Source organism: Callithrix jacchus, chromosome 2, assembly GCF_049354715.1.
Source record: "Callithrix jacchus isolate 240 chromosome 2, calJac240_pri, whole genome shotgun sequence".
NCBI lineage: Eukaryota > Metazoa > Chordata > Mammalia > Primates > Cebidae > Callithrix > Callithrix jacchus.
The window spans coordinates 15634995-15662035 of record NC_133503.1 but is presented as its reverse complement, the minus strand read 5'-3'; the positions used below and the strand labels follow the sequence as shown (position 1 = coordinate 15662035).

Genomic DNA, 27041 nt, shown 5'->3' with positions numbered 1-27041 from the left:
CAGCTTTGGAGGTTTGACTTCTTTCAGCTGAATTCTGGGAAACAGAGTTAAAAGCTTCAAATTATCCACTTGAAAAATAAAGTATTGGAAAAAGTTCCCATTTACTTCAAAGTTTAGTGTTTGAACCATACTTAAAATTCATTTAGAATTAGCAGCACTCATCATATTGCGTCTCAGACTACTCTGGAAAACACTGGGACAAGATGTCTTGTAAAGGAGCCAGCCAGAGTGACTATTTTTTTGTGTGAGTTGGCGTCTCACTCTGTCACCCAGGTTGGAGTGCAGTGGCTCGATCTTGGCTCACTGCAACCTCCGCCTCTGGGGTTCCAGCGATTCTCCAGCCTCAGCCTCCCCAGAAGCTAGGATTACAGGCACACGCCACCATGCTCGGCTAAGTTTTTGTATTTTTAATAGAGACAGGGATTTGCCACGTTGCCCAGGTTGGTCTTGATCTCCTGACATCAGGCAGTTTGTCTGCCTCAACCTCCCAAAGTCCTGGGATTACAGGCATGAGCCACCATGCCTGGCTTTCACAGGGTTTTAAATTTTTAGCTGGACGCTTATATATGTTCAGAGCATTCTGCAATAAGTACTCTGTCCCGTCCTGTTCTTTGAATTGTATACCAGGAGCAAATAAAATAGAAGGTTCCAGCATATCCCAGGCATCCTCTCCAATTTTCTTATTTTAGCCAATAATGACATACCAGTTGAAGAAATCCATTCTCCATTTACAACAATACTTTTGAGAACATTTTTGAATTATCTCCTGCATTTGGCGTACCACATTTATCATGAAGAATTCCAGTAAGTACTACTTATTGGCTCCTCGTTGGGGGACAGGACACAGCCAAGCGGTATTATTGTCATAGTGCCCTCTTTTCTTCGGCAGCCATTTATTTTTTGAGGTGTAGTCTTGCTGTGTCGCCTAGGCTGGAATGCAGTGGCGTGACCTTGGCTCACTGCAATCTCCGCCTCCCAGGTTCCAGTGATTCTCCTGCCCCAGCCTCCCGAGAAGCTGGGATTATAGGCACGCACCACCACACCCAGCTGATTTTTTGTATTTTCAGTAGAGATGGAATTTCATCATGCTGGCCAGGCTAGTCTTGAACTCCTGACCTGAAGTGATCTGCCTGCCTTGGTCTCCCAAAGTGCTGGGGTTACAGGCGGGAGCCACAGTGCCCAGCCTTCCCTTTATATACTCTATACCTTAGAATGAAATTATTAAGTCTCGCCCATGCTCAAGGAGAAGGGAATTCCCTCTTTTGGAAGAGAAGTAACTATGATATCTTTTGATCATTATCACAGAAAGAGAAGCCCATCGCTCTTCTTGTGTTTTACAAAACTGATGACCCAGAACATTCGTCCAAATGCCTGCCAGGTAAAAGGTGAATACAAAACCAATAGAATTATATTTACTGCCATTATTTTCTCAAAATATAAGTAGGGGGTGGGTGCGGTGGCTCATACCTGCAATCCCAGCATTGTGGGAGGCTGAGGCGGGTGGATCACCTGAGGTCAGGAGTTCAAAACCAGCCTGGCCAGCATGGCGAAGCCCTATCTCTACCAAAAATACAAAATATTAGCCAGGTGTGGTGGCACATGCCTGTAATCCCAGGTACTTGGCAAGGCTGAGGCAGGAGATTCGCTTGAACCCAGCAGGTGGAGGTTGCAGTGAGCCGAGATCGTGCCATTGCACTGTAGCCTGGGCAACAGCAAAACTCTGTCTTGGAAAAAATCAAAGACAAAAGAATTATATTTACCGCCTTTTCTTTTCTCCAAAGATAAATCTGTAACCATTTTTTGAATGTCATATTTTTAGGCAATCTATTCTGTGAGCAGCAGCGGACACTCTACTCTATGAGTTACATCAGTAAGTGCTGGGAGATTTATCTAGCTTACTGCAGACCCAGCGCGGCACCTCCCCATGAGCTTACCATGAAGACGAGACACTTCCTCTGGATGCTGAAAGTAACCACCTAAGTTTGATATTGACTTTCTACTTACAAGCACTTTGATTTTAATGAAAGAAAGGCACGATATTCTAGCTATGATATGCAAACAATCAGCTGAAGATCTGGGTGCATTTTCATGACCATTGAATGTTTACTGATTCTCTTGGCAGAAGAGTGGTCTATGGTTGTGGAAGGAACAGAGCCGTCATCTGCTGGATGTGCTTGAAGATTAGGGCAAGATAATGGCTTGTGGCTTACAATATCTTTTTTTGAGATTGAGTTTTGCTCTTGTCATCCAGGCTGGAGTGCAGTGGCATGATCTCAGCTCACTGCAACCTCCACCTGCTGGGTTCAAGTGATTCTCCTACCTCAGCCTCCCGAGTAGCTGAGATTATAGGTGCCTACCACCATGCCTAGCTAATTTTTGTATTTTTAGTAGACATGGGTTTTCACCATGTTGGCCAGGCTGGTCTCGAACTCCTGACCTCAGGTGATCCACCCGCCTCAGCCTCCCAAAGTGCTGGGATTACAGGCGTGAGCCACCTCACCCACCTGGCCTACAATATCTTTACTCATGCAGATCCAGCCATTTGAAGGAAGTTGGGGCCGAGTGCCGTGGCACACACCTGTAATTTCAGCACTTTGGGAGGCCAAGGCAGGAGGATCACTTGGGCTTAGGAGTTTAAGACCAGCCTGGGCAACATAGTGAGACTCCCCTGCCTACAGAAAATTAAAAAAAAAAAAAAACTTAGCTGGGCGTGGTGGTGCACACCTATAGTCCCAGCTACTTGGGAGGCTGCAGTAAGCCTGTGATCGTGCCACTGCATTCTAGCCTGGCTGACAGAGTGAGGCCCTGTCTCAAAAAAGTCCCAAGAAAAACCAAAAAGGTGGTAACGCGGTTGTGCCTGGTGAATTAAAAAATAATAATAAGAAGAAAAAATAAGAAAAACAAAACAGGAAAACGAAGAAACACTTTGTTTGATGAACTGAAGTGTTGTCTGCTCCTAGAAGAGCAATAAAGCCAACTGAAATCTTTAAAAAAAGGAAGGAAGGACTTCAGAATGCCAAGGCAGGTGGATCACCTGAGGTCAGGAGTTCGAGACCAGCCTGGTAAACACTGTGAAACCTGTCTCTACTAAAAATACAAAAGAATTAGCCAGGCCTGGTGGCAGGAGCCTGAAATCCCATCTACTTGGGAGGCTGAGGCAGGAGAATTGCTTGAACCCGGGAGGCAGAGGTTGCAATGAGCTGAGGTCCCACAACTGCACTCCAGCCTGGGTAACAAGAGCAAAACTCTATCTAAAAGGAAGGACGTGAGGAGGATGAATGAGCTTTAAAAATACAGTTTATCAAAAAAGACTTTTTGTTTTTTTGGAAAGATGGTTTCACCATGTTGGCCAGGGTGTTCTCGATCTGTTAACCTCATCATCCACCCACCTCAGCCTCCCAAAGTGATTGGATTACAGGCGTGACCCACCGCATCCGGCCCCGATATAGGTATTTTTAATGGTTATTACTTGGGAAAATAGTGACAACATCTTATTGATACGATGTTCTCATAGTGTTGGTTGTTTTTGTTCCATGATATCATGATACATTTTTTTTTTTTTTTTTTTTAAATGGAGTCTCGCTCTTTCACCAGGCTGGAGTGCAGTGGCGTGATCTCAACTCACTGCAACCTCTGCCTCCCGGGCTCAAGCAGTTCTCCTGCCTCAGCCTCCCGAGTAGCTGGTACTACAGGTGTGTGCCACCACACCCAGCTAATTTTTATATTTATGGTAGAGACGGGGTTTCACTCTGTTGGCCAGGATGGTCTCAATCTCTTGACCTTGTGATCTGCCTCGGTCTCCCAAAGTGTTGGGATTACAGGCGTGAGCCACTGTGCCCTGCCTGTTCCATGATACTTTTAATTTGTATTTGTGAGAATACAAGAAACAGAATCAAATACTAATAATAGAGTGTTTTTACAAATTTCATTATGTTGTATACATATGGAAAACGGATAATAACCTTGTGTCTAACTGTAGGAAAATAGTTTTGTTTTTATGAACAAGGGTCTCCCCCTGTCACCCAGACTGCAGTGCAGTGGCGCAGTCTTGGCTCGTGATCCTCCCACTTCAGCCTCCTTAGTAGCTGGGACTACATGTGTGCACCACCATGCCCAGCTAATTTTTCTAGTTTTTGTAGAGACAGGTTCTTGCCATGTTTCCCGGCTGGTCTTAAACTCCTGGACTCAAGCAATCCTTTTGCCTCAGCCTCCTGTAGTGGTGGAATTACAGGTGTGAATCACTGCACCTGGCCCTTTCTATTTTTTCATTTGTTTCAAGCATGTTTGCAATTGTCCATTGAAGCTTTTTTTTTTTTTTTTTTTTTTTGAGGTGGAGTCTTGCTCTATCACCCAGGCTAGAGTGCCGTGGCACGGTTTCAGCTCACTGCAACCTCCGCCTCCTGGGTCAAGCGAGTCTCCTTCCTCAGCCTCCCGAGTAGCTGGGATTACAGGTGCGTGTCATCACGCCCAGCTATTTCTTTGTATTTTAGTAGAGATGGGGTTTCATCATGTTGCCCAGGCTGGTCTCAAACTCCTGAGCTCAGGTGATTCACACAACTCAGCCTCCCAAAGCGCTAGGATCAGAGGCATGAGCCACCACACCCGGCCTCACTGAAGCATTTTTGTAATGACTGTCTTACAATCTTTGTTAGTCAATTGTAGCACTGCTGCCATCTTGGTGACGGCATCTGTGTATTCTCTTTTTTTCATTCAGTTTGAGATCTTCCTGGTTCTTGGTGTGAGTGATTTTATGTATTTATTTTTTGTGATGGAGTCTTGTTCTGTCTCCCAGACAAGTGCAGTGGCATGATCTCGGCTCACTGCAACCTCTGCCCCCTGGTTCAAGCAATTCTCCTGCCTCAACCTCCCAAGTAGCTGGGATTATAGGCATGCGCCACCACGCCGGTCTAATTTTTGTAGTTTTAGGGAGACGGGGTTTCCCTATGTTGCCCAGGCTGGTCAGTAGAGTGATTTTTTAAAAAAATAGTGAAACCTGAACATTTGAGTACAGTAAGTCCTTGCTTAATATTATTGATAGGTTCTTGGAAACTGTGACTTTAACCAGTGCTGTAGGAGCTTAACTCTTCTTTATGTCAGTTATTCTATGGGAAAGTTCGTTTTGTTATGTAGTACGTTGTTTCTGTACGTGCTTTTCAGCCTCCAGCATTGTGTTATTATTTCATACCTGAGGCCAACGTGGTGGTTCACTCCTGTAATCCCAGCACTTTGGGAGGTTGAGGCAGGCGGATCACGAGGTCAGGAGTTCAAGACCAGCCTGGACAACATGGTAAAACCCTGTCTATGCTAAAAATACAAAAATAACTGGGCATGGTGGGTTGGCCCTGTAATCTGAGCTACTCAGGAAGCTGAGGCGGGACAATCATTTGAACCCAGGAGGCGGAGGTTGCAGTAAGCTGAGATCAGGCCATTGCACTTCAGCCTGGGTGACAGGGTGAGACTCCGTCTCAAAAAAAAAAAAAAAAAAAAAAAAATTCACACCTGGACCATATTCTGTGTCCTATTCTGATGCCAAAAAATACTTTATTTTTACTTTGGAGGTACTAGGGAAGGGGTAGAGAAGTAAATACCGATGTGTGTATAGGGGTGCTGGGGTTTGGTTTGTTTTTTAAGATGGGGTCTTGCTCTGTCACTTGGGCTAGAGTGCAGTGTTGTGATCACAGCTCACCGTAGCCTCAAACTTCTGGATTTAAGTGATCCTCCCACTTCAGCCTCCTGATTAGCCAGGACTGCAGGCATACACCACCATGCTCAGCCCACATCTTAATTTTTTTGTAGAGACAGGGTCTTGCTATGTTACCCAGGCGGGTCCCCATCTCTTGGGTTCAAGTGATCTTCCCACCTTAGCCTCAGAAGATTGAGATTACAGGTGTGAGTCACCATGCCTGGCCATAAATACCCTTAATCCAGAATGCTTTTCAAAATTATCAGTCTTTAAGATATTATTTTCTGGCTGTGCACAGTGGCTCACGACTGTAATCTTAGCACTTTGGAAGGCCGAGGCAGGCAGATCAGTTGAGATCAGGAGTTCGAGACCAGCCTGGCCAACATTGTGAAACTCTATCTCTACTAAAAAATACAAAAATTAGCTGGACGTGGTAGCACACGCCTGTAGTCCCAGCTACTTGGGAAGCTGAGGTAGGAGAATTGCTTGAACCCAGAAGGTGGAGGTTGCAATGGGCCAAGATCACACCACTACACTCCAGCCTGGGTGACAGAGTGAGATTCTGTCTCTCAAACAGAAAAAAGTTATTAATTTCTGGTAAATTGTCTTAAATTATTGTATTGATATAAATTGACATTAAAATACATAGCTGTTTGCAATTATAGGTAGTTATGGTTTCATTTTTTGTTTACAGGACTTTAAAATGATAAATAAGGAATTAACAGCAACTAAATTTTTGGAGGTCATAGCAGAGGATAATCCTTTCATCTATGATGGAATTGACAGCAACTTGGAACCTGAGGTTTGTAAAGAGCCGTCACAAATGTACAGTTCCAATTCAGGCTGTTGGTTTTGCTGTGGATACCAAGAACTAAGAACAAAGATTTTTTTCTTTTTTTTTCATTAGCCTTTTTAAAATTTACAGACAGGGTCTTGCTCTGTTGCCCAGGCTAGCTTATAGTGGCTCAATCGTAGCCCACTGCAGCCTCCAACTCCTGGGCTCAAGTGATCCTTCTGCCTCTCGCCCTCTTGAAGAGCTAGGACCAGAAGTGTGTGCCACCATGCTTAGCTAACTTTTTTTTTTTTTGAGACCAAGTCTCACTCTGCTGCCCAGGATGGAATGCGGTGGCGTGATCTTGGCTCATTTCATCCTCTGCCTCATGGGTTTAAGCGATTCTCCTGCCTCAGCCTCCTGAGTAGCTGGGATTATAGGCACCCACCACCACACCCTGCTGATTTTTTTTTTTTTTTGTATTTTTTGTAGAGATGGGGTTTCACTGTGTTGCCCAGGCTGGTCTCAAACTCTTTACCTCAAATGATCCACCTGCCTCGGCCTCCCAAAGTACTGGAATTACAAGCATAAGCCACCACGCCTGGCCTTCAGCTGATTTTTTAAAAGCAATTTTTTGTAGAGAAAGGGTCTCACTATGTTGCCCAGGCTGGTCTCAAATCATCCTCCTGCCTCAGCCTCCTGAAGTGCTGAGATTACCAGATGTGAGCCACTGTGACCAGCCTAAGAACCAAGATTTGACTGAAAGCAGTCTGAACACAAGTACATAAAACAGTGTGCATGTGTGTCGGCGTGCATGTCTGTGTGTGTGTGTGTCTGTGCATGTCTCTGTGTGTGCACATGTGTGCGTATTCAGATGTCAGGAGATGAACACCTATCAATGCTCAACCTCCAAATGTGTCAGAATGATGGAATCCCTCTGTTTTCTTTTATTTCAGCTGGTTTTCCTGGAATTCTTTGAAGCGCTCTTAAGCTTTGCATTTATCTGTGTTACTGACCAAATGACTAAATCCTATGCAAATGTTCCAGGTGATGATGTGTCTGGAAATAAATATGAAAATATTTATACAATATTAAATCAGGTAACACATAATATCTTAGAATTAGATAATCTTAGAATTTCAGAGTAAGGAGCAGCTTTATTCTGGAATGGTTAAACCATCCTTAAAACCATCTTGGGTTTTAGTAACCCTTCCAGAAAGTAATTTAAGAAGTCTTTCCTTTTTATTTTTTAAAATTGTATTTCCTGTATTTTGAGACAGGGATTTACTCTGTCACCCAGGTTTGAGTGCAGTGGGGCCATCACGGCTCACTGCAGCCTTGACCTCCTGAGCTCAAGCGCTCTTCCCACCTTAGCCTCCTGAGTAGCTGGGACTACAGGCACGTGCTACCACACCCAGCTAATTTATTTATTTGTTTATTTTTTTGAAACAGAGTCTCGCTCTGTTGCCCAAGTTGGAGTGCAGTGGCACAATCTTGGCTCACTGCAACCTCTGCCTCCTGGGTTCAAGGAATTCTCCTGCCTCAGCCTCCTGAATAGCTGGGATTATAGACATGTGCCACCATGCCCAGATAATTTTTTGCATTTTTAGTAAAGATTGGGTTTTACCATGTTGACCAGGCTAGTCTTGAATTCCTTACCTCAGATGACCCACCTGCCTTGGCCTCCCAAACTGCTAGGATAACAGGTCTCAGTCACTGTGACTGGCCTTTTTGTATTTTTTTTTTTTTTTGTAGAGATGGGGTTTTGCCACGTTGCCCAGGCTGGTCTCAAACTCCTGAGATCAAGTGATCATCCTGCCTCGGCCTCCCAAAGTGCTGGGATTACAGGTATGAGCCACCATGCCCGGCCAAGATGTCTTTTTCACATTTTGAAAGTGTATATATTTTTTTTTCTTAAGGTAGGGAAAATGTGTTTCCTGGCCGTGATCCAGAAAGTGGACTCCTAGCCACAGCAGACATTTCATAATGGTCAGAGTACATACCGATGTGCCGGGTGGACCACTAGAACACACATTAACAAATCAGAGGTATTTTACTAAGAGATGTTTTGTTATATGGATCTAGTGTTTCTGAGAGTCGAAAGCCTACCCAAGAGCAGATCTGTTGAGGCACAGTTCCTGAGTCTGCTCAGGATGCTAAACAGGTCCCCAGGGCTTGCTCACAAAGATGGACACTCAGGCTGGGCACAGGGGCTCACACCTGTAATCTCAGCACTTTGGAAGGGCCAAGGTGGGCAGATCACTTGAGGTCAGGAAACCCCTTATCTACTAAAAATACACTGGAGGCCAGGTGTGGTAGCTCATGCCTATAATCTCAGCACTTTGGGAGGCCAAGGCGAGTGGATCACGAGGTCAGGAGTTGAAGACCAGCCTGGCCAATATGGTGAAACCCCGTCTCTAATAAAAATACAAAAATTAGCCGGATGTGGTGACAGGTGTCTGCCTGTAATCCCCGCTACTCAGGAGGCTGAGGCAGGGAATGAATTGCTTGAACCCGGGAGGTGGAGGTTGCAGTGAGCCAAGATTGTGCCACTGCACCGCAGCCTGGGTGACAGAGTGAGACTGTCTCAAAAAAAAAAAAAAAAAGGCCAGGAATGGTGGCTCATGCCTGTAATCCCAGCACTCTGGGAGGCCAAGGTGGGTGGGGGGAATCACAGGGTTGGGAGTTCCAGACCATCTGGCCAACATGGTAAAACCCTGTCTCTACTAAAAATACAAAAATTAGCTGGACATGGTGGTGTGCACCTGGAGTCCCAGCTACTTGGGAGGCTGAGGCAGAAGAATCACTTGAACCGGGAGGTGTAGGTTGCAGCGAGCCGAGATCCTGCCACTGCACTCCAGTCTGGTGACAGAGCAAGACTTTGTCCAAAAAAAAAAAAAAAAAAAGGAAACTGAATGTTCATGTCAGCAGCAGCTCCCTTTTGACCAACAATTTGGGACTGTGATTTAGAGTTCATAGCAAGGCTCCGCTTTAAATTTATTAATGCCCATCCTTCTTGCTCTGCTCACTGGAGTTTCACACACTCTAGTGATTTTGGGAGGTAAAGGTAGAATTTTCTTCCACAGAGGAAGGGTTCTATGGATAGGGACAGCCAGTGCCAGAGATGTACAGAAGGCCCCCTGTGAGCTACCAGCTGGGTGTGCACACCTGTGAGGGAGCAGCTGGAGGCCAGGGCAGGAGCCGCCAGGAAGAAGGGGAGGAACCTCAAGGACTCACACAGGGATGGGGGTACTTTGCATTCCCAATCACCAGAGTAGAGAAGCCTTCACATGAATAAGGAACATCGGGCTGCGTACTTAAAAGTTCACTGTGTGTGTGTGAACGTGTGTGTGTGTTTGAAACAAAATCTTGATCTGTTGCCCGGGCTCAGGTGCAGTGGCACAATCTTGGCTCACTACAGCCTCTGCCTCCCGGGTTCAAGTGATTCTCCTACCTCGGTCTCTGGAGTAGCTGGGATTACAGGCATGCACCACCACACCCAGCTACTTTTTTGTATTTTTAGTAGAGACAGGATTTCACTATGTTGGCCAGGGTGGTCTTGAACTCCTGACCTCAGGTGGTCTGCCCACCTTGTTCTCCGAAAGTGCTGGGATTAAAGGCATGAGCCAAGGTGCCTGGCTCATTATTTATTTTTTTAGAGCTGGGGGTCTCGCTCGGTTGCCCAGGCTGGTCTTGAACTCCTGGGCTCAAGTGATCTGGCCACCTCAGCCTCCCAAAGTGCTGGGATTACAGCATGAGCCGCTGTGCCTGCCTCTGTTCACTGTCTTGACTGAGGTGATGGTTTCACAGGTTCAGATATGTGAAAACACATTAAAGAGTACACTTTATGTGTAGTTCATTGTAAATCAGTTACACGCCATTAAAATAGTGTGTGCGTGTGCTTGTGTGTTTGCATGTATGGATCTCTATGGAAACCAGAAGCCCTCTGATGCATGTGTGCATTCTTAGGATGCCCAGAACAAGAGTCCCAAGGAGGTCATGAGCCACGAATTGGATGCTGCTCACTCTGACAGTGCCAAGTCGTCTTCCAGCAAGTTAGGACCCTGGCCTGATATTAACAAGATAAGGAAATCAGAGGTTTGTCTTGACAACTAACTGTAGACATCTGCTGCCAAGTGCCTTCTATGTAAAGAGCTGTCTTCCATATGCTGGGGACCTAGTGGTGAATACAAAGCCCATGCTCTCGTGGACTTTACGTTCCAGGGAGGAGGGGAGACAGCAGCAAGTGAGCAGCAGCCATAGCATTTGTAGGTGTTTCCCAGGCACCAAGCAGTCCCCAGGGACTAGCTTAGCACCCCGATGACCTTCAGGTACAGCATTTCTCTCTAGGAGGGAACCCAGGCCCAGAAAAGCTCAGTAACTTGCCCACAGTCACATAACCAGTAAGTAGTGGAGCTGGGGGTTTGTACCCAGGCAGAATTTGCACCTGTTACCACAAGCTACACTTATTCCCACTTACAAGGTCTGAGTGACAGGAAGCACATCTGGCCAGGGAGAGGCCCTAGAGTTTATTCTGGGTGAGATGGGATGGCACAGGATACCGTCTGAGCAGAGGCATCAGGAAGCTTTGTGGCTTCATTGGACAAACCAGTGAGGGACTCTTGGAACTGTCCTGGTGGGAGGCAGTGGTGACTGGGACCAAGGCGGGTGACTGGGACCTGAGGTCTGAGGTGTTTTGAAGGGTGCAGGGTTTGAGAGGGCAAGAGAAGGCAAAGCTGAGTCTAAGATTTTTGGGCTGAGCATTGGCAGAACACAGTTGCCATTTATTATGAGGTGGCGGACGGAGGCAGGGGGGTGAGTTTTGGGAGCAAAATTAAATGCTTGGTTTTGGGCATGTTAAGCTTAAGGTGCCTGAATTGAGACCCAAGTGGCACGGCTGGAGATAAGACTTGAGTTCAAGGGCAAACTCCAGTTGGAGGTGGAAATGTGGGAGTTGGGGCATATACATGGTAATTAAACCCATTAGGCCAGGAGCTCATGCCTGTAATCCCAGCACCTTGGGAGCCTGAGGCAGGCAGATCACTTGAGGTCAGGAGTTTGGGACCAGCCTGGCCAACATGGCAAAACCCAGTCTGTACTAGAAAATACAAAAATTAGCCACGTGTGTTGGCAGGTGCCTATAATCTCAGCTACCTGGGAGGCGGAGGCAGGAGAATCGTTTGAACATGGGAGGCAGAGGTTGCAGTGAGCCAAGATCTGAGATCATGCTAGTGCACTCCAGCCTGGGCAATAGAGTGAGACTCTGTCTCAAATAATAATAATAATTAGAGCTATTAATATATGAATCTAAGTATGGCTAACTGTATATAATAAATACTTTCCCAATAGACTGCGGGGATATTTTCAAGTCTTCACATTTTTTTTGAGAGCCTTTCAGTAAATACAGTAATTCTGTTTTTCATTTCTTTAATAGCCTAAATATCAATATGTTATTCAGAATCAAATTGGCCAGGCACTGGCTCACGCCTGTAATCCCAGCGCTTTGGGAGGCCAAGGTGGGTGGATCACCTGAAGTCAGGTTTGAGACCAGCCTGCCCAACATGGTGAAACTGTCTCTACTAAAAATATAAAATTAGCTGGGCATGGTGGCAATTGTCTGTAATCCCAGCTACCTGGGAAGCTGAGGCAGGAGAATTGCTGGAACCTGGGAGCGGAGGCTGCAGTGAGCAGAGATTATGTTACTGCACTCCAGCCTGGCGACAGAGTGATTCTCCGTCTCAAAAAAAAAAAAAAAAAAAAAAGAAAAAGAAAAAGAAAAAGAAGAAAAAAAAAGGTGGCTCACGCCTGTAATCCCAGCATTAATCCTCCCACCTGTGAGGCCAAGGTGGGTGGATTATGAGGTCAGGAGTTCAAGACCAACCTGGTCAAGATGGTGAAACGCATCTCTACTAAAAATACACAAAGTAGTATAGCCTGTAATCTCAGCTACTTGGAAGGCTGAGGCAGAGAATTGCTTGGACCTGGGAGGCAGAGCGAGACTCCGTGTCAAAAAAATAAGGCAAAAAAGAAGTCAAATAAGCTCAAGAACAGCCTTTCTAAATTAGAAAATGTTCTAATTTATTGTAGTTTTAGCCCACGATGATATAAAAGTAATATTTTGCTTTATGATTTTTTTTAAACGGTAAAAGCCCAAGATGAAGAAGTCTCTAAGTGATGAAAGAACTTCCAAAATGAATTTTAAATCTCCTGGAAAAGGGATCACCTTTTTTTCATCTCAGAGCGGTGAGTGTTTTAATTACAGAACTTTAATATTTACAAACTGTTGCTTATGAATTGTATAATGTCTATACAATTTTACAACCTTCTTTTTTTCACTTTGCTTTTCTTAGAGGGAGAGTCTTGCTATGTTGTCCAGGCTGGACTTGAACTCTGGGGCTCCAGAGATCCTGACGGGAGGATCACTTGAGCCCAGGAGTTCCTTGAGGCTTCAGTGAGCCATGATCACGTCACTGCACTCCGGCCTGGGTGATAGAGCAAGACCCTGTCTCAAAAGAAAAAAAAAAAAAAAACAGGTAAGCAAGAACCAGGTATTTTTTTTCCTCCTTGAAACATGGTAAATTAACACTTCAGAAAGCCCAAATTCTTAAGATATTTAGGAGAAAAAAAAAGGTGGCCACATGCTGTGGCTCATGCCTGTAATCCCAGCATTTTGGGAGGCCAAGGCGGGTGGATTACCTGAGTTTAGGAGTCCGACACCAGCCTGGCCAACATAGTGAAACCCCGTCTCTACTAAAAATACAAAAATTAGCATAGTGTGGTGGTGCACACCTGTAGTGCCAGCTACTCGGGAGGCTGAGGCATGAGAATCGCTTGAACCCAGAAGGTGGAGGTTGCAGTGAACCGAGATCACGCCACTACATTCCAGCCTGGGTGACAGAGAGAGACTGCCTCAGAGGTAGCAGGAAACTCAAAGGGAAGGTTGACAATCCCAGCCAGGTCTACTGAGCCCCTGCTTGTTTCAGGTAGTCATGGAAACAGCATTCTCATTCCTCTCCCCTCGCCTTGCCGAGGAGAAGGGGGCCCACCAGAGGAAGGGGCAGAACGCGAAAAAACATGCAGAGTCCCAATTTACAGCAGGATTGTATTCGTGTTCAGCTTCATAAAACTCTATTCCAGAGAATTATGAAAGACCCAAGGATGATCAAAAGGAAGAGTTCAACATGTGGGTCAATAACATGTACGTCTTTTTCGTGAACACGCTCTTTCATGCATATAAACGTGAAGAAGTGATCAAGCAGAAAATAAGGGAGAACAGGTTACAGAGCACAGCACAGGCCCAGCAACGGAAGGAGGATGACAAACTGAAAGCAAGGTAACTTGATGAGGTCCCTCCTCTCCTTCAAGAGCTGCTGTCTCTCTTTCCCATCTTCCACAGCTGCCAGAATGCATCAGGACCAAGTGCTTTCAGGACAAGCCTATAACTTCCTAAGGGCATCTTTGTGATAAAAAGGAATCAGTAGCCGGGCGCGGTGGCTCATGCCTGTAATCCCAGCACTTTGGGAGGCCAGGGTGTATGGATCACGAGGGCAAGAGATCGAGACCATCCTGGTCAACATGGTGAAACCCTGTCTCTACTAAAAATACAAAAAATTAGCTGGGCATGGTGGCGCATGCCTGTAATCCCAGCTACTCAGGAGGCTGAGGCAGGAGAATTGCCTGAACCCAGGAGGCGGAGGTTGCGGTGAGCCGAGATGGTGCCATTGCACTCCAGCCTGGATAACAAGAGCGAAACTGCATCTCAAAAAGAAAAAATGAATGAGTATTTCATCTTTGTTCCTGGTTTCTGGCAGAGCTTCTGATGCCTTTGTAACTTCCTAAGTAATGGGGTAATGGGAGCATTTTTTGTTCTAATATTTGGTCTTGGTTTCTCATATATATATATATATTTTTAGACAGGGTCTCACTGTCGCCCAGGCTGGAGGGCAGTGGCATGATCTCAGCTCACTAAAACCTCTGCCTCCCAGGTTGAAGCGATTTTCCTGCCTCAGCCTCCTGAGTAGCTGGGATTACAGGCATGCGCCACCATGCCCAGCTAATTTTTGAATTTTTAGTAGAGATAGGGTTTCACCATGTTGGCCAGGCTGCTCTCGAACTCCTGACTCAATTGATCTACCTGCCTTGGCCTCCCAGCGTGCTGGGATTACAGGGGGAGCACCATACCCAGCCATTTTCTAGTTCTTGACCCAAGAGCTTCTAAGACGTGTGGACTCTGATGTAATGACTGTCTTTTTTTTTTTTTTGAGATGTAATCTTGCTCTGTGGCCCAGGCTGGAGTGCAGTGGTGGTGTTTCGGCTCACTGCAGCCTCTGCTTCCCGGGTTCAAGTGATTACCCGGCCTCAGCCTCCCAATTAGCTGGGACTACAGGTGCTTGCACTGTGCCAGGCTAATTTTTGTATTTTTGGTAGAGATGGGGTTTCATCATATTGGCCAGGCTGGTCTCGAACTCCTGACTCAAGTGATCTATCCCCCTCCACTCAAGGCCTCCCGAAGTGCTGGGATTACAGGCTTGAGCTACCACACCTGGCCTATGACTTTTTGTATGAAGAGATGACTGGCAGCCAGGGGACGGGATGGAAAAATTAGCCAGACATGGTGGCAGAAGCCTATAATCCCAGATATTCGGGAGGCTGAGGGAGGAGAATCACTTGAACTGAGGAGGCAGAGGTTGCAGTGAGCCGAGATGGCACCACTGCACTCCAGCCTGGGCAACAAGAATGAAACTCACCTCAAAAAATGTTTTGTAGTTTTGTTTATATACATTGTGAAATGCAGGTATGAAGGGCTGTATACTGTAAATAGCATAAAACTGGTTTTGCAATTTCGAGGTGGGCAGAGGTCGGGGGAAAGAACTACCTTCTCATGTTTGCTTTTAGGCTGAATAGCTTTATCTTGAGAGAGGAAGAGGCCAAGAGACAAGACTATGAGGTTGACATCACTGTGATCAAGGAGCCAGCAGACGTGTCGTCCTCTCACCTCATCCTGGGCCCTCCCAAGGAGGATGTGACTGTGCCCCTGTCAGCCAAGACCACCGCCAGCAAGAAGAAGAAAAAGTAGTGAGCCACAAGGACATGCACAGAGGCTTTGGACGGCAGGTGCTGTGAGATTTCCTGAGCATTACAGTTCTGAGCATTGTACTCGTGGTGTTTTAGAATACCGCCTTGGTCCACTGCATCTCAGCTTTCCTACATGGCTGAAGTCATGGGAGTTTGAGACCAGCCTATAGTGAGACCCTGTCTCTACAAAATTAAAAAATAAGCTGAGAGTGGTGGTGTCTGCCTGTGGTCCTAGCTTCTTGCGAGGCTGAGGTGGGAGGATTGCTTGAGCCCAGGAGGTTGAGGCTGCAGCGAGCCATTGCGTTCCAGTCTGGGTCAAGGACCTGCTGGCCGGTATAATCTCCAAATAGGCAACAGGAGAGAGACTCAACAGGAAACCAGGATTTTAAAAATCTTAACAATTTATTAGTCTTATTTTCCAGTAAAATATTCACATAATGTCAAAAGAATGGAATGATAGAGATATAGTCAACTACCTTTAATGAATTCCACATAAATATTTAAAATCTAAAAACCTCAGATTAGCAGACCGAGTAGAAATTGGATTCTTCAAAGCACGTATTGCTTTACCCTTGTGATCAACGCAGTCAGTCATGACAAGTAACTTGCAATGGTAAACAGAATGTTTGCTGAGTTTAAAATATGCTTTCGATGAGCCATTATCAGTCAATCCAAGAAGAAGATGTTGTTGAACTGCGTTGCACACAGTTTCTTGACCTCTTCTGCAAAAAGGACAGACAGCAGTGAGGAAGGAAGAGAGGCTTTTACTGAAAAGGTTACATGATATATAATTAAGTTGTTTTCAAGTAAAACTGGGGATGTTTGCATTGATTTTGACCTTAAATACCAGAACACCAGGCAAGATTTTTTTTTTTTTTCTTTGAGACAGAGTCTAGCTCTGTCACCCAGGCTGGAGTGCAATGGCATGATCTCAGCTCACTGAAACCTCCAGCCTCCTGGGTTCAAGCGATTCTTCTGCCTCAGCCTTCCAAGTAGCTGCAGGTGCATGCCATCGTGCCTGGCTAAGTTTTGTATTTTTTTTTTTTTTTAAGAGACAGGGTTTCACCATGTTGGCTAGGCTGGTCTCAAACTCCTAACCTCAGGTGATCTGCCCACCTCAGCCTCCAAAGTGCTAGGATTATAGGTGTGGGCCACTGTGACAAGAAGTAGAGAAAAGAAGGGAAAAGAGGTGCCCAGTATACTCAGGTGAGGGGGTTAGAAGCACAAGGCTAATGATGATGTCATCTTGGGAGAGCTGATGGAAGAACATAAAAACTGACAGCAACCTTGAACTGCAGGCCAAGGGCTCCACAGAGGGGTCATGATTTTGATCTTACTAACAACAATATTAATATAAAGAGAAAAATTCAGTATGCCTGAGGGGGCAGGGGGAAGACACTTACATCAAATTTCCATATAGTGTACCTGTGGGCATCTCCCCTGACCACCACACCCACCTCTAGGGCGGGGCAGCTCTGCTGAGGTGAGGCCCCCTCTCTCCAGGGCAGCGGAGCTGTCAGAGCAGCTGCTGGGTCACCTCATGCCAAGGACAAGGCTGGCCACCTTGGTGGCAGTAAGGTGGGAGAAAACGTCTGCCTTATTCTGCCAGTGTACAGAGGGATAGTTATAACCGGCTAGGTGAACCTGGCTGCTTCTCCCTACAAAAGATATGTTTTTACCACAGGATATTAAAAAAGGACATTTTTGGCTGGGCAAGGTAGCTCACACCTATAATAAATCCCAGTTCCTTGGGAGGCTGGAGGATTGCTTGAGGCCTGGAGTTTGAGCCCAGCCTGGGCAACATATAGTAAGACCCCATCTCTACATAAAAATTTAAAAATTAGCTGAGTGTGGTGATGGATGCCTTGGTGATACACACCTGTGCTCTCAGCTACTCAGGAGGCTGAGGTGGGAGGACTGCTTGAGCCTAGGAGTTCAAGGCTGGCCTGCATGACAGAAACCCTGTCTCCAAAAAAAGGGACATTTTAAAAATACACAGTAAAGTCACTTTTTTTTTTTCTTTTAGCATTGTAGAAAATCTTTTGGCCACTGTCCAGTTTCCTGTGCTACGGGAAAGTCTTGTCAGTTTCCCAAGGAACAGAAAATGGATGAATGAAGTAGAGGCACTTGCTTAGAATCTCAACAGTCAGGATTTGTTCTACTTATGTTTTTTGAATGACGTTTCTTAATGCGGTGAAAAGACAGCTTTTAAATTGCAGCATTAAAATTCTTCCAAAATACCAAATCCTACTTACCGTTTACTTCAATCAGGTTTGCATTTTTTTGATTCAAAATAACATAGAGCTCCCGCCGATCAGACTTCTTTCCAACCACCCAGTAATCACTCATGGCTTTCACAATGATCTCCTCATCTTCATCCACTCTGCAAGAGGAGAGTTTCAAAATGCAATTGTTTATTACTCATATGGCTAGACTGTGAAAGTAAGCATTCCAAAACAAGAACAGGGAACGGAATGGGTGCCTGACATTTAAAAAGCTCAGGGGGTCCCATGTGAGGGAACCAGTGACTTCAGGGCCCCCAGGTCTGTCTAGAAGTGGCGCTCATGAAGGTGGTTCAAGCTGAGCCCGATGGAAAGGGCTCTGGATCATCTGGCTTTGAAGGAACGTCCACGTCTTTTCTTAGAAAGGGGACACCTGATTGGAGAAGTTGCTGGAATCACCTGGTAAAGTCACTGTTGATGTCACCAAGAATCTTCATTAAATCCGGGTGCACGGAAGTGAGTGACACACTGGGCGTTTTCCTCATGTGAACTGTGCTCTTCTCGGCGAGATTCATGTGGTTGAAGTAGATAAACTTAAACTGGGGTTCTTTCTCAGACCTGTAAAAACATGTCATGAAAACAGTAACACAACGGAAGGCTGGATCCAAATGATATGACTACAACTACATTCTTTTTTTTTAGATGGAGTATCACTCTGTCACCAGGGCTGGAGTGTGGTGGTGTGACCTCAGCTCACTATAACCTCTGCCTCCCTGGTTCAAGCGATTTCTCCTGCCTCAGCTTCCTGAGTAGCTGGGATTACAAGCACCCACCACCACACCCAACTAATTTTTAAAAAATTTTTAGTAGAGACAGGGTTTCCCCATGCTGGCCAGGCTGGTCTTGAACTCCTGACCTCAGGCATGATCCACCTGCCTTGGCTTTCCAAAGTGCTGGGATTACAGGCGTGAGCCACGGTGCTCAGCCTACAACTAGATTCTTAAAACACGTACAGCTCAGGCCTTGTATTTTCAATGGCTGGATCTTCAAGAATCTCAGTAAGTGAACATGGAACAGGCTCTTCATCCCACAGTAACTTATTTGATAGCAGCATGGAGCGGGGAGGTATTCCATATGACAGAATTTTCCAGAGAGCTTATGTTTTTAAACACCAAAAATATTTATAAAACTGCTGTTTTATAAATAGTAGTCACTTGGTTATTGGTTCACTTTTTAAAAAATGTAAGTGAAATCAATATAGGCCTTTGTTCCCAAGTGGAGGGGTCAGCAAACTATGACCCTGGGGACACATCTGGCCCTCTTTTTCTAAACAAAGTTTCACTGGAACATTGCCATATCCACATGTTCATGTGTTGTCTGCTTTCCCGCCAAAATGAAAGTGGAGTAGCTGTAACATATATATCTACATACAGCCCACGACGTCTGAAATACTTATCAAGTCTGCTGACCCTGATTTAGGAGAGTAATGTGTCGTTCCTCCCCCAGTGCTGGGGAATGAACGGGGAGTCCCATGGAAATTAACCTGCCTTGTAACCGAAGCCTACGACAATACGTCACAAAGCTTTTCATCATCCCCAGCGGAAAGCACTGTTACTGAAGTCACCTTTTCCACCGCAGTCTAATGGACATTTTAAGTGGAATATACCTTTTCATTTCTTGAACTGACTGGGCAATGCCACGACACTGCCGCCCAGGTCAGAGTCTGCGATCTCCTCTGGGACCTAGCGGGAAAAGCGGGGCCTTGCCGCTCCCAGGGCACCTCCCTCACCTCCCCTAGCTGTGCCCTCAATGCACACCCTGGGGCCTGGGCTGGAGCCTGAGTGCAGCCCCACCCCTGGGCTCAGAAGCCTCCTCTGCTTACTTTGGGGTTAGCAGCCACGTTCTGGAGGGCTGGGGGTGCCGGAAATCTGACCTCTGGACAAGTGGGGCACTACTGAAATACTCTACATCTAGGCAGAGAGAGAACGTGGAGGATTTAGTTTCCAGGAACATAAGAAGAAACTTCTTCTAAAACCAGAATTTGTTTTTAGTAGGTCCCTAAAGCTAAGGAAAGCATAATGACAACAAAAACTGGCAAGAGGAAGATTTTAAAAGGTTTGGAAAGAATTGCAAATTTAGTAGTTTGGGTAGACAAGGAACTTCTTAAATCAGGGATAAGGTTCTACCTTCAAAACACTATGTGGGGCCAGGAGTGGTGGCTCACACCTATCATCCCAGCACTTTGGGAGGCCAAGGAGGGAAGATCGCCTGAGCTGAGTAGTTCAAGATCAGCCTGGGTAACATGGCAAAATCCTGTCTCTACCAAAAATTAGCATTAGCATGCCTGTAGTCCTAGCTCCCCAGGAGGCTGAGGTGGGCGGATCACTTGAGCCAGGGAGGTCAAGGCTGCAGGGAGCCATGATTGCACCACTGCACTCCAGCCTGGATGACAGTGTAAGACCCTGTCTCAAAAAAAAAAAAAACCCAAAAAACAAAAAGAACAGGTAACACGTTCTTTACAGTCACTACACTTTATCACTTTCCATCTGTTAGTTCATAACCTGCGTGATCCAAACCGACTTAACTCACTTATTCCTCTTCACAGAGGAAAACCTGGCATTTTCATGGCCAAAGGATTCAATGATTCAGCAGCACTGTCAAGATGTAAGCTGTTAGCTGGGCATGGTGGCGCACCCCTATAATCCCAGCCCTTTGGGAGGCCAAGCTGAGTGGATCACCTGAGGTCAGGAGTTCAAGACCAGCCTGGCAGACCTGGCAAAACCCCGTCTCTACTAAAAATATAAAAATGAGCTGGGGGTGGTGGCACATGCCTGTAATCCTAGCCACTCCGGAGGCTGAGGCAGAACTGCTTTAACCCTGGGGATGGACGTTGCAGTGAGCTGAGATTGCGCCAGCCTGCCTGGGTGAAAAAGCGAAACTCCGTCTCAAAAACCAAAAACAACAAAAAACTCAACAAAGATGTAAGCTGTTGACAGTAGCAATCACAAACCATTGTACAAAATCTAGAAGTGCTTTCACCTTCGCTTGCTTCTGCACTCTTAAAGGCCCACACTTATGTAAGACCATATAGAAATAACATGAACACTGAAAACATGAGCTTATGCAGAAATCCACAGCATTTTAACCATTTCTCAAATGTATCCAGAGTACATTTAAAAGCAGGAATTTAACTTCGCAAAGTGCTTTCCATCTCCTCACTTTAACTCTATTTTATATTGAGAAAAGACAGGGAGGGCCAGGCGCGGTGGTTCACGCCTATAATCCCAGCACTTCGGGTGGCTGAGGTGGTGGATCACTTAAGGTTAGGAGTTGGAGACCAGCCTGATCAACATGGTGAAACCCTGTCTCTACTAAAAATACAAAAATTAGCCGGGCGTGGTGGTGCAAGCCTATAATCCCAGCTACTCAGGAGGGTGAGGCATGAGTATCGCTGGAACCCAGGAAGTGGAGGCTGCAGTGAGCTGAGATTGTGCCACTGCACACTCCAGCCTGGGCAACAAAGGGACTTTGTCTCAAAAAAAAAAAAAGAGGGAGAAAGAGTTCAATGACGTTTCAGTGTTTAGAGAATGAGAGGAGCGAATCCTGCATTTCCCACTCAGTTTAGACCCTTCAGACTGCCAGAATGAGTACCCACACCCAATGCCCCACATCCCAGCAAGTTTCCTCTCCCTTTCTTCACACAACCAGAGTCAAAATGCTTTCAGTCTGTGCACACCAAAACCATGCTGGTGCGCATGTGAACGTAACAGTCTGGGCTGATGAAATTAGACGTTCCAATCGGGGTGAGCTGAGGGAAGGTATTTAACAGAATACCCAGCCCCAGCTGCCATTGTGAGGCAGAAAAACTCAGGTCAGCTTCCCTAGGACCGCTTCAGACAGACCAGAATGGCACATTTCACTTTTCTCTAGATTCCATGGGAACATAGGGCCGTGAATACCACCCATATTTCTAAGTAAAAACTATGCGTATTCTAAAAGCAGTTCCTGGCCTGACAGTGAACAGAAAGCAAAGTACAAACCCAGACATTCTCTTGTTGATGTTAAACTGCTCACAGATGTCAGAGGCCAGCACTGTGAGCTGGGGCCCAACGATGCTGTCCAGTCTTCGGCAAAAATCCAATGTTGGCTGGATGGAGGCTGGCGAGGCATTACAAAAAACACCAGTAAGATTCATTTTCATGTCCCATGCTTAACAACAGTATTCAAATGAAAACTTCACTCATCTGGGAAAGCAAACAGTTACATACTTAGGCCCCTTCTGCTCCTCAAATAGAGAAAGAGAAGATATAAAACAGGCAGAGACTTAAGTCACTGTGGAAAGTTGACTGAGGTATACCCTGTTGGGGGGTAAACTTGTTGCCTACCCCAGGAAGACCTCAGAAGGTCAGATGACTATTTAACACACATTACAAAGCACTCACGGGCCAGATGCGGTTTGGTGCTGCATACACATGACCTCATTCCATGCTTAGAGCCCCCTCTGAGACAGGTACCACTGCTGTCCCCAGCTTGCAGTCAGGGAGGCACAGAAAGATGCCCACATTCTACTGTTGGCAAATGAGAAGACTAGGACTAAAAAAATATGAGCAACGGCTAGTGAAGGGGACACAGGGGTCCCAGATGGGGAACAAGGCTCCTCTCTGTACCTCTATGTTGCTTATGACAACACATTTATCATTTAATGGGCTGGGTGTGGGGGCTCATGCCTGAAATCTCAGCACTTTGGGAGGCTAAGGTAGGAGGATTGCTTGAGCCCAGGAGTTTGACACCAGCCTGGGCATCATAGTGAGATCCTGTCTAAACAAACAAACAACAAAGAATTAGTTGGCGGTGTGTGCCGGGAGTCCCAGCTACTTGGAAGGCCAAGGTGGGAAGATCACTTGAACCCAGGAGGTTGAGGCTGCAGTGAGCTATGATCATGCCACTGCACTCCAAGAGTGAAACCCCCCAAAACTCCAATACAACTAAAACCCCCCAAAATATTTATCATTTAAGAATAGAACATAGCAAAGTGCAAAAAGCTTAGCTAGTTAGGTTAGAATCAGACACAGGCATGTACCCACCATCGATCATAAAGCACACAGCTGCACTCATGGCCTGGGAAGAGAGAACAAACCAGAGGTTATGAAATGTAGAAAAAGGGAGACTTTCATAGAATAGCCATCTGTTCAAAGTTGATGGGAACAAGTCAACTGTAAAAGGATGCTTTTTAGTCAACTAGAGCCATCTGGATACAGATGGCAGATTCCATGATGTTTAGGGAGTGCTGTTCACCTTGTCAGGTGTGATGGCGCCTGTGGAGACGTTACCACAGACATCCTCATCAGGCACAGGGAAGTGTTTGTGAGTGAACTGGCATGATGACTTAAAATGCTCTTGCAAACCAAAAACACAACATGGAGAGGTGACACATCAAAGATCAGAATCTTATTCATTAACCTGTGTGATGGGGAGTTGGGGGTTCACTGTTCTGGTGTGTCTATGCCAGAGAGAATAGAGGATTAGCAGAAACTGTCAATTCTGTGACAGTTCCCACTGACACAAGTTTAAAAAGACAGCAAATGGGTATCTTGTCTTACTTTATTATAGCAAATAATTGCAGTTATGACAGAAATAGCAGCTTACAACAACCAAGACCACAGATAACCAAAAATGTTTAATATTAAAATTGATCAAAGCAACGTATGGTTAAAAAAGGTTGAACAGAACATCAAGGTGGAGGATGAAAGCCACAGACTTCCTTCTCTGAACCCTGCTCCCTGGCAACCACTTTAAACTGTTATTAGACCGCAGGGTTATCCTAACTCTTTAACGTATCCTCTTTGGACATCAAATTGACTTCCTGCTCATGTCATGATGGGTGTGATCCCTTAGCTGCCTTTCCCATCCCTCCCCTATTGTTTATAGCCATATTCTTCCTCCACTGACCGCCTCACACCAGTCACAGGCCTCTCCGCCCCTGAATTCACATTCCCACCTGCCCCTGTACCTCTTCCCACTTCCAAGAGCGAGATTCTTCTCAAAATAAGAGAAGAAAGATCTCAAATCAGTGACCTGACCTTTCATCTTAATATCCTGGAAAAAAGAAGGAGTAAACTAAACCTAAAGCAAATGGGGCCAGGTGCAGCGGATCACCTGAGGTCAGAAGTTTGAGACCAGCCTGGCTAACATGGGGAAATCCCGTCTCTATTAAAAAAAAAAAAAAAAAAAAAAATCAGCCAGGCATGGTGGTTTGTGATGTAATCCCAGCTACTCAGGAGGCTGAGGCAAGAGAACTGCATGAACCTGGGAGGCAGAGGTTGCAGTGAGCTGAGATCGCGCCACTGCACTCCAGCCTGGGCAACAGAGCGAGACTCCATCTCAAAAACAAAACAAAACAAAAAACAAACCTAAAGCAACTGGAAGCACATAAGATGAGAGCGGAAACGAACTAAACAGAAAAATGATAGAGAAAATAAATGAAACCAAAAGACCAACACTGAAAAACTTCCCTTTTTTTAATGTGAAGATTTCAGAAGCATGAAGAACCTTTAGCTAGACTATAGACCAAGAAACAAAGAGAGAAGACTCAAATTACTAAAACCAGGAATGAAAGATACTCTACAGTAAAAACGAAGGAGTATCCAGCTTTACCTATAATAACACCATGAAAAACTGCATCTAACAAACTACTGACTTTACAGGAGAAATGAAAAAGTATCGGCTTTACCTGTAATACCACCATGAAAAGCTGCATGCTAACACATTCAATAACTTACTTGAAGCTGACAAATTCCTAGGAAGACACAAACTACCACAGCTGACTCAAGAAGAAACAGAAAATCAAAATAAACCTGTATCAAGTGAAGAGATTAACCCACTTAAGCTGGAGGCTGCAAATCTTTTTTGTGAAAAATCAGACCTTGGTGATGACCTTTAGCAGGATATAAGTAACTTCCACAAGCTCAGCATTCCAATAATGGAACACTAGGCATAAAACGGTTAACTTAAAAACTTCCCACAAAGAAAAGCCTAGGTGCAGACAGCTTGCCTGTGAATTCTACCAAACATGTAAAGAGGAATTAACACCAATTCTTCACAGTCTTCCAAAATTATAGGAGGGCACACTTCCCAACACATTCTATCAAGCTAGCACTGCCCAGACAAATCACAAGAAAACAAAACTATAGGCCAATATCCCTCACAGCCCCAAGCCCATTACAGCACCTGCTCCACCTCTGGAGGGCTGGAGACTAAGGCTGGCCACGTAGGGCCAGCTGTGTCTCTGTGATCAGTCCCCAATACAATCTCTGGATCTCGAGGCTCAGGTGAGCTTCCCTGGATGGCACCACCCCAGACTGCCACACACACATCCTCACTAGAGAAACAGGCACTGTGCTGTCTACATGACCCCAATGGGAAAGGACAGCTGGCAGCTCACACCTGGTGGCTCCTGGACCCTGCCCCATGTGCCTCTTCCCTGGGCAGATTTTAACCTGCCTTCTTTCACTGTAATAAACCACAACTGTGAGTACAGTCATTCTTCCTTATCCCTGGTTTTGCTTCCATGGTTCAGTCATGTGAGGGAAAGAATAATACAATATTGAGGTGGGGGGAAGCAAACCACATTCGTATTACTTTATTGCAGTATATTCTTACTGTCCTATCATTATTACTATTACTTTTTTAAAAGATGGGGTCTTACTCGGTTGCCCAGGCTAGAGTACAATGGCACGATCCTGGCTCACTGCAACCTCCACCTCCCAGGTTCAAGTGATTCTCCTGCTTCAGCCTCCTGAGTAACTTGGATCACACGTGTGTGCCACCATGCCTGGCTAATTTTTGTAATTTTAGTAGAGGCGGGGTTTCACCATATTAGCCAGGCTGGTCTCAAGTTCCTGGTCTCAAGTGATCTGCCTGCCTTGGCCTCCCGAAGTGCTGGGATTACAGGTTTGAGCCACCATGCCTGGCCTTATTGTTATTAATCTCTTACTGTACTGAATTTATAAATTACACATTATCATAGGCATGAATGTACAGGAAAGACACAGTATGTGAAGGGTTTGCTACCTTCCCTGGTTTCAGGCGCCCACTGGGGGTTTTGGCTTGGGGATACTGCTGTATAAAGCCTTTTCTGAGTCCTGCAGTGCTTCTAGTGAGCTATTACCCTAAAGGTGGTCATGGGGACTCCCAAACTCTCAGATGCTGTCAAAAGTGGGGATGGTCTTGGAGACTCATGAACTCTGCAACTAGAAATCATTGAATTGTACATTTTAAGTGTACAAGGGCGAGTTTACGGTCTGTGCATTGTATCTCAATGAAGTCATCAAGAAAAAGTACCCTTTAACATAACCACAATCCCATTATCACACCCCAAATTATGTCAATAGGCTGACTCTAGAAATGCAATAAAAATATTACACAGGCTCATGGAGATTTCAAAGTCATTACCTAGGTCATTCAAAGGAGAATGATTTTTTTCTTGAGATGGGGTCTCGAATTTTAGCTTGATACACAAATGGACATTCTTTCTACTCTAATTCCTGCTCTGAATTACGCCTCCAAATTTTGGCTTGCTCATTTTCAGACCATGTCTTTCTGTATGCTCTCCCTGGAATCTCCCCTTTCCGGCCAGTCTATCACAGGCCAACTCTAACAGACTCTCTCAAGCACGCCATGTGATAAACAAAACTTCTTTTTATCCTGGCGGCTTAAACCCTAGAGCCCTCCCTTCTCCTGCTCTGTCATGGACGTACTGGAAATGGGGTGCTGTCAGCAGACTTTAAGAGCCTGATCACCCTGAGACTTCCTTATACTGTCTCATGCATGAGAACCACTGTTCTGGATTCCCAAGTGTTCTCTTTCTTGGTTTGCTCACTTATTCTGCTGACAGATGACCCCATGTAACACCCTGAGAAGGGGTGCATGAGGGTAAACTTTTTGAGGCTTTTCATGTTTAATGTGTCTTTCACCGCAGCCTCTGCCTCCCAGGTACAAATGATTCTCCTGCCTCAGCCTCCGGAGTAGCTGGAATTACAGGCATGTGTCACTATGCCCAGCTAAGTTTTTGTATTTTTAGTAGAGACAGGGTTTCCCCAATTTGGCCAGGCTGGTCTTGAACTCCTCAGGTGATCTGCCCACCTCAGCCTCCCAAAGTATTGGGATTACAGGCGTGAGGCACAGTGCCTGGCCTAATATGTCTTTCTTTTGTCTCATCTGTGGTTGACAGCTTGGTGTGACAAAGAACTCTATGCTCAAATTCATTTTCTCTTGAACTGTGAAAGTCTCT

General features: G+C 45.6%; 2 protein-coding genes across 16 annotated transcripts in view; one reads left to right on the top strand and one right to left on the bottom strand.

Annotated features, from left to right (window-relative positions):
• The window catches only part of RSPH10B (radial spoke head 10 homolog B), a 38876-nt gene extending 21101 nt beyond the window's left edge, over positions 1-17775 (top strand). For 4 of the 15 annotated variants that reach the window (XM_035282784.3, XM_035282787.3, XM_035282780.3 and 1 more), the window contains 9 exons: positions 690-804; positions 1306-1385; positions 1820-1968; positions 6378-6485; positions 7412-7555; positions 10425-10553; positions 12605-12698; positions 13593-13788; positions 15351-15739. In XM_035282784.3, coding sequence (XP_035138675.1) covers positions 690-804; positions 1306-1385; positions 1820-1968; positions 6378-6485; positions 7412-7555; positions 10425-10553; positions 12605-12698; positions 13593-13788; positions 15351-15531 — 1196 coding nt within the window. In that variant the 3' untranslated portion in view covers positions 15532-15739. Of the gene's footprint in view, positions 1-689; positions 805-1305; positions 1386-1819; positions 1969-6377; positions 6486-7411; positions 7556-10424; positions 10554-12604; positions 12699-12805; positions 12999-13592; positions 13789-15350; positions 15740-17556 lie in introns of those variants that run through there. The other 11 variants (XM_035282782.2, XR_013530088.1, XM_078357412.1 and 8 more) reach the window with 11 other exon arrangements.
• CCZ1 (CCZ1 vacuolar protein trafficking and biogenesis associated) overlaps positions 15914-27041 on the bottom strand; it is a 28379-nt gene continuing 17251 nt past the window's right edge. Inside the window, exons 11-15 of the mRNA XM_002744061.5 lie at positions 22837-22870; positions 21793-21910; positions 18212-18370; positions 17786-17913; positions 15914-16252 (exon numbers count right to left, since the gene is read on the bottom strand). Of these exons, the coding sequence (XP_002744107.1) occupies positions 16197-16252; positions 17786-17913; positions 18212-18370; positions 21793-21910; positions 22837-22870 (495 nt within the window). The 3' untranslated portion in view covers positions 15914-16196. The remainder of the gene's footprint in view (positions 16253-17785; positions 17914-18211; positions 18371-21792; positions 21911-22836; positions 22871-27041) is intronic.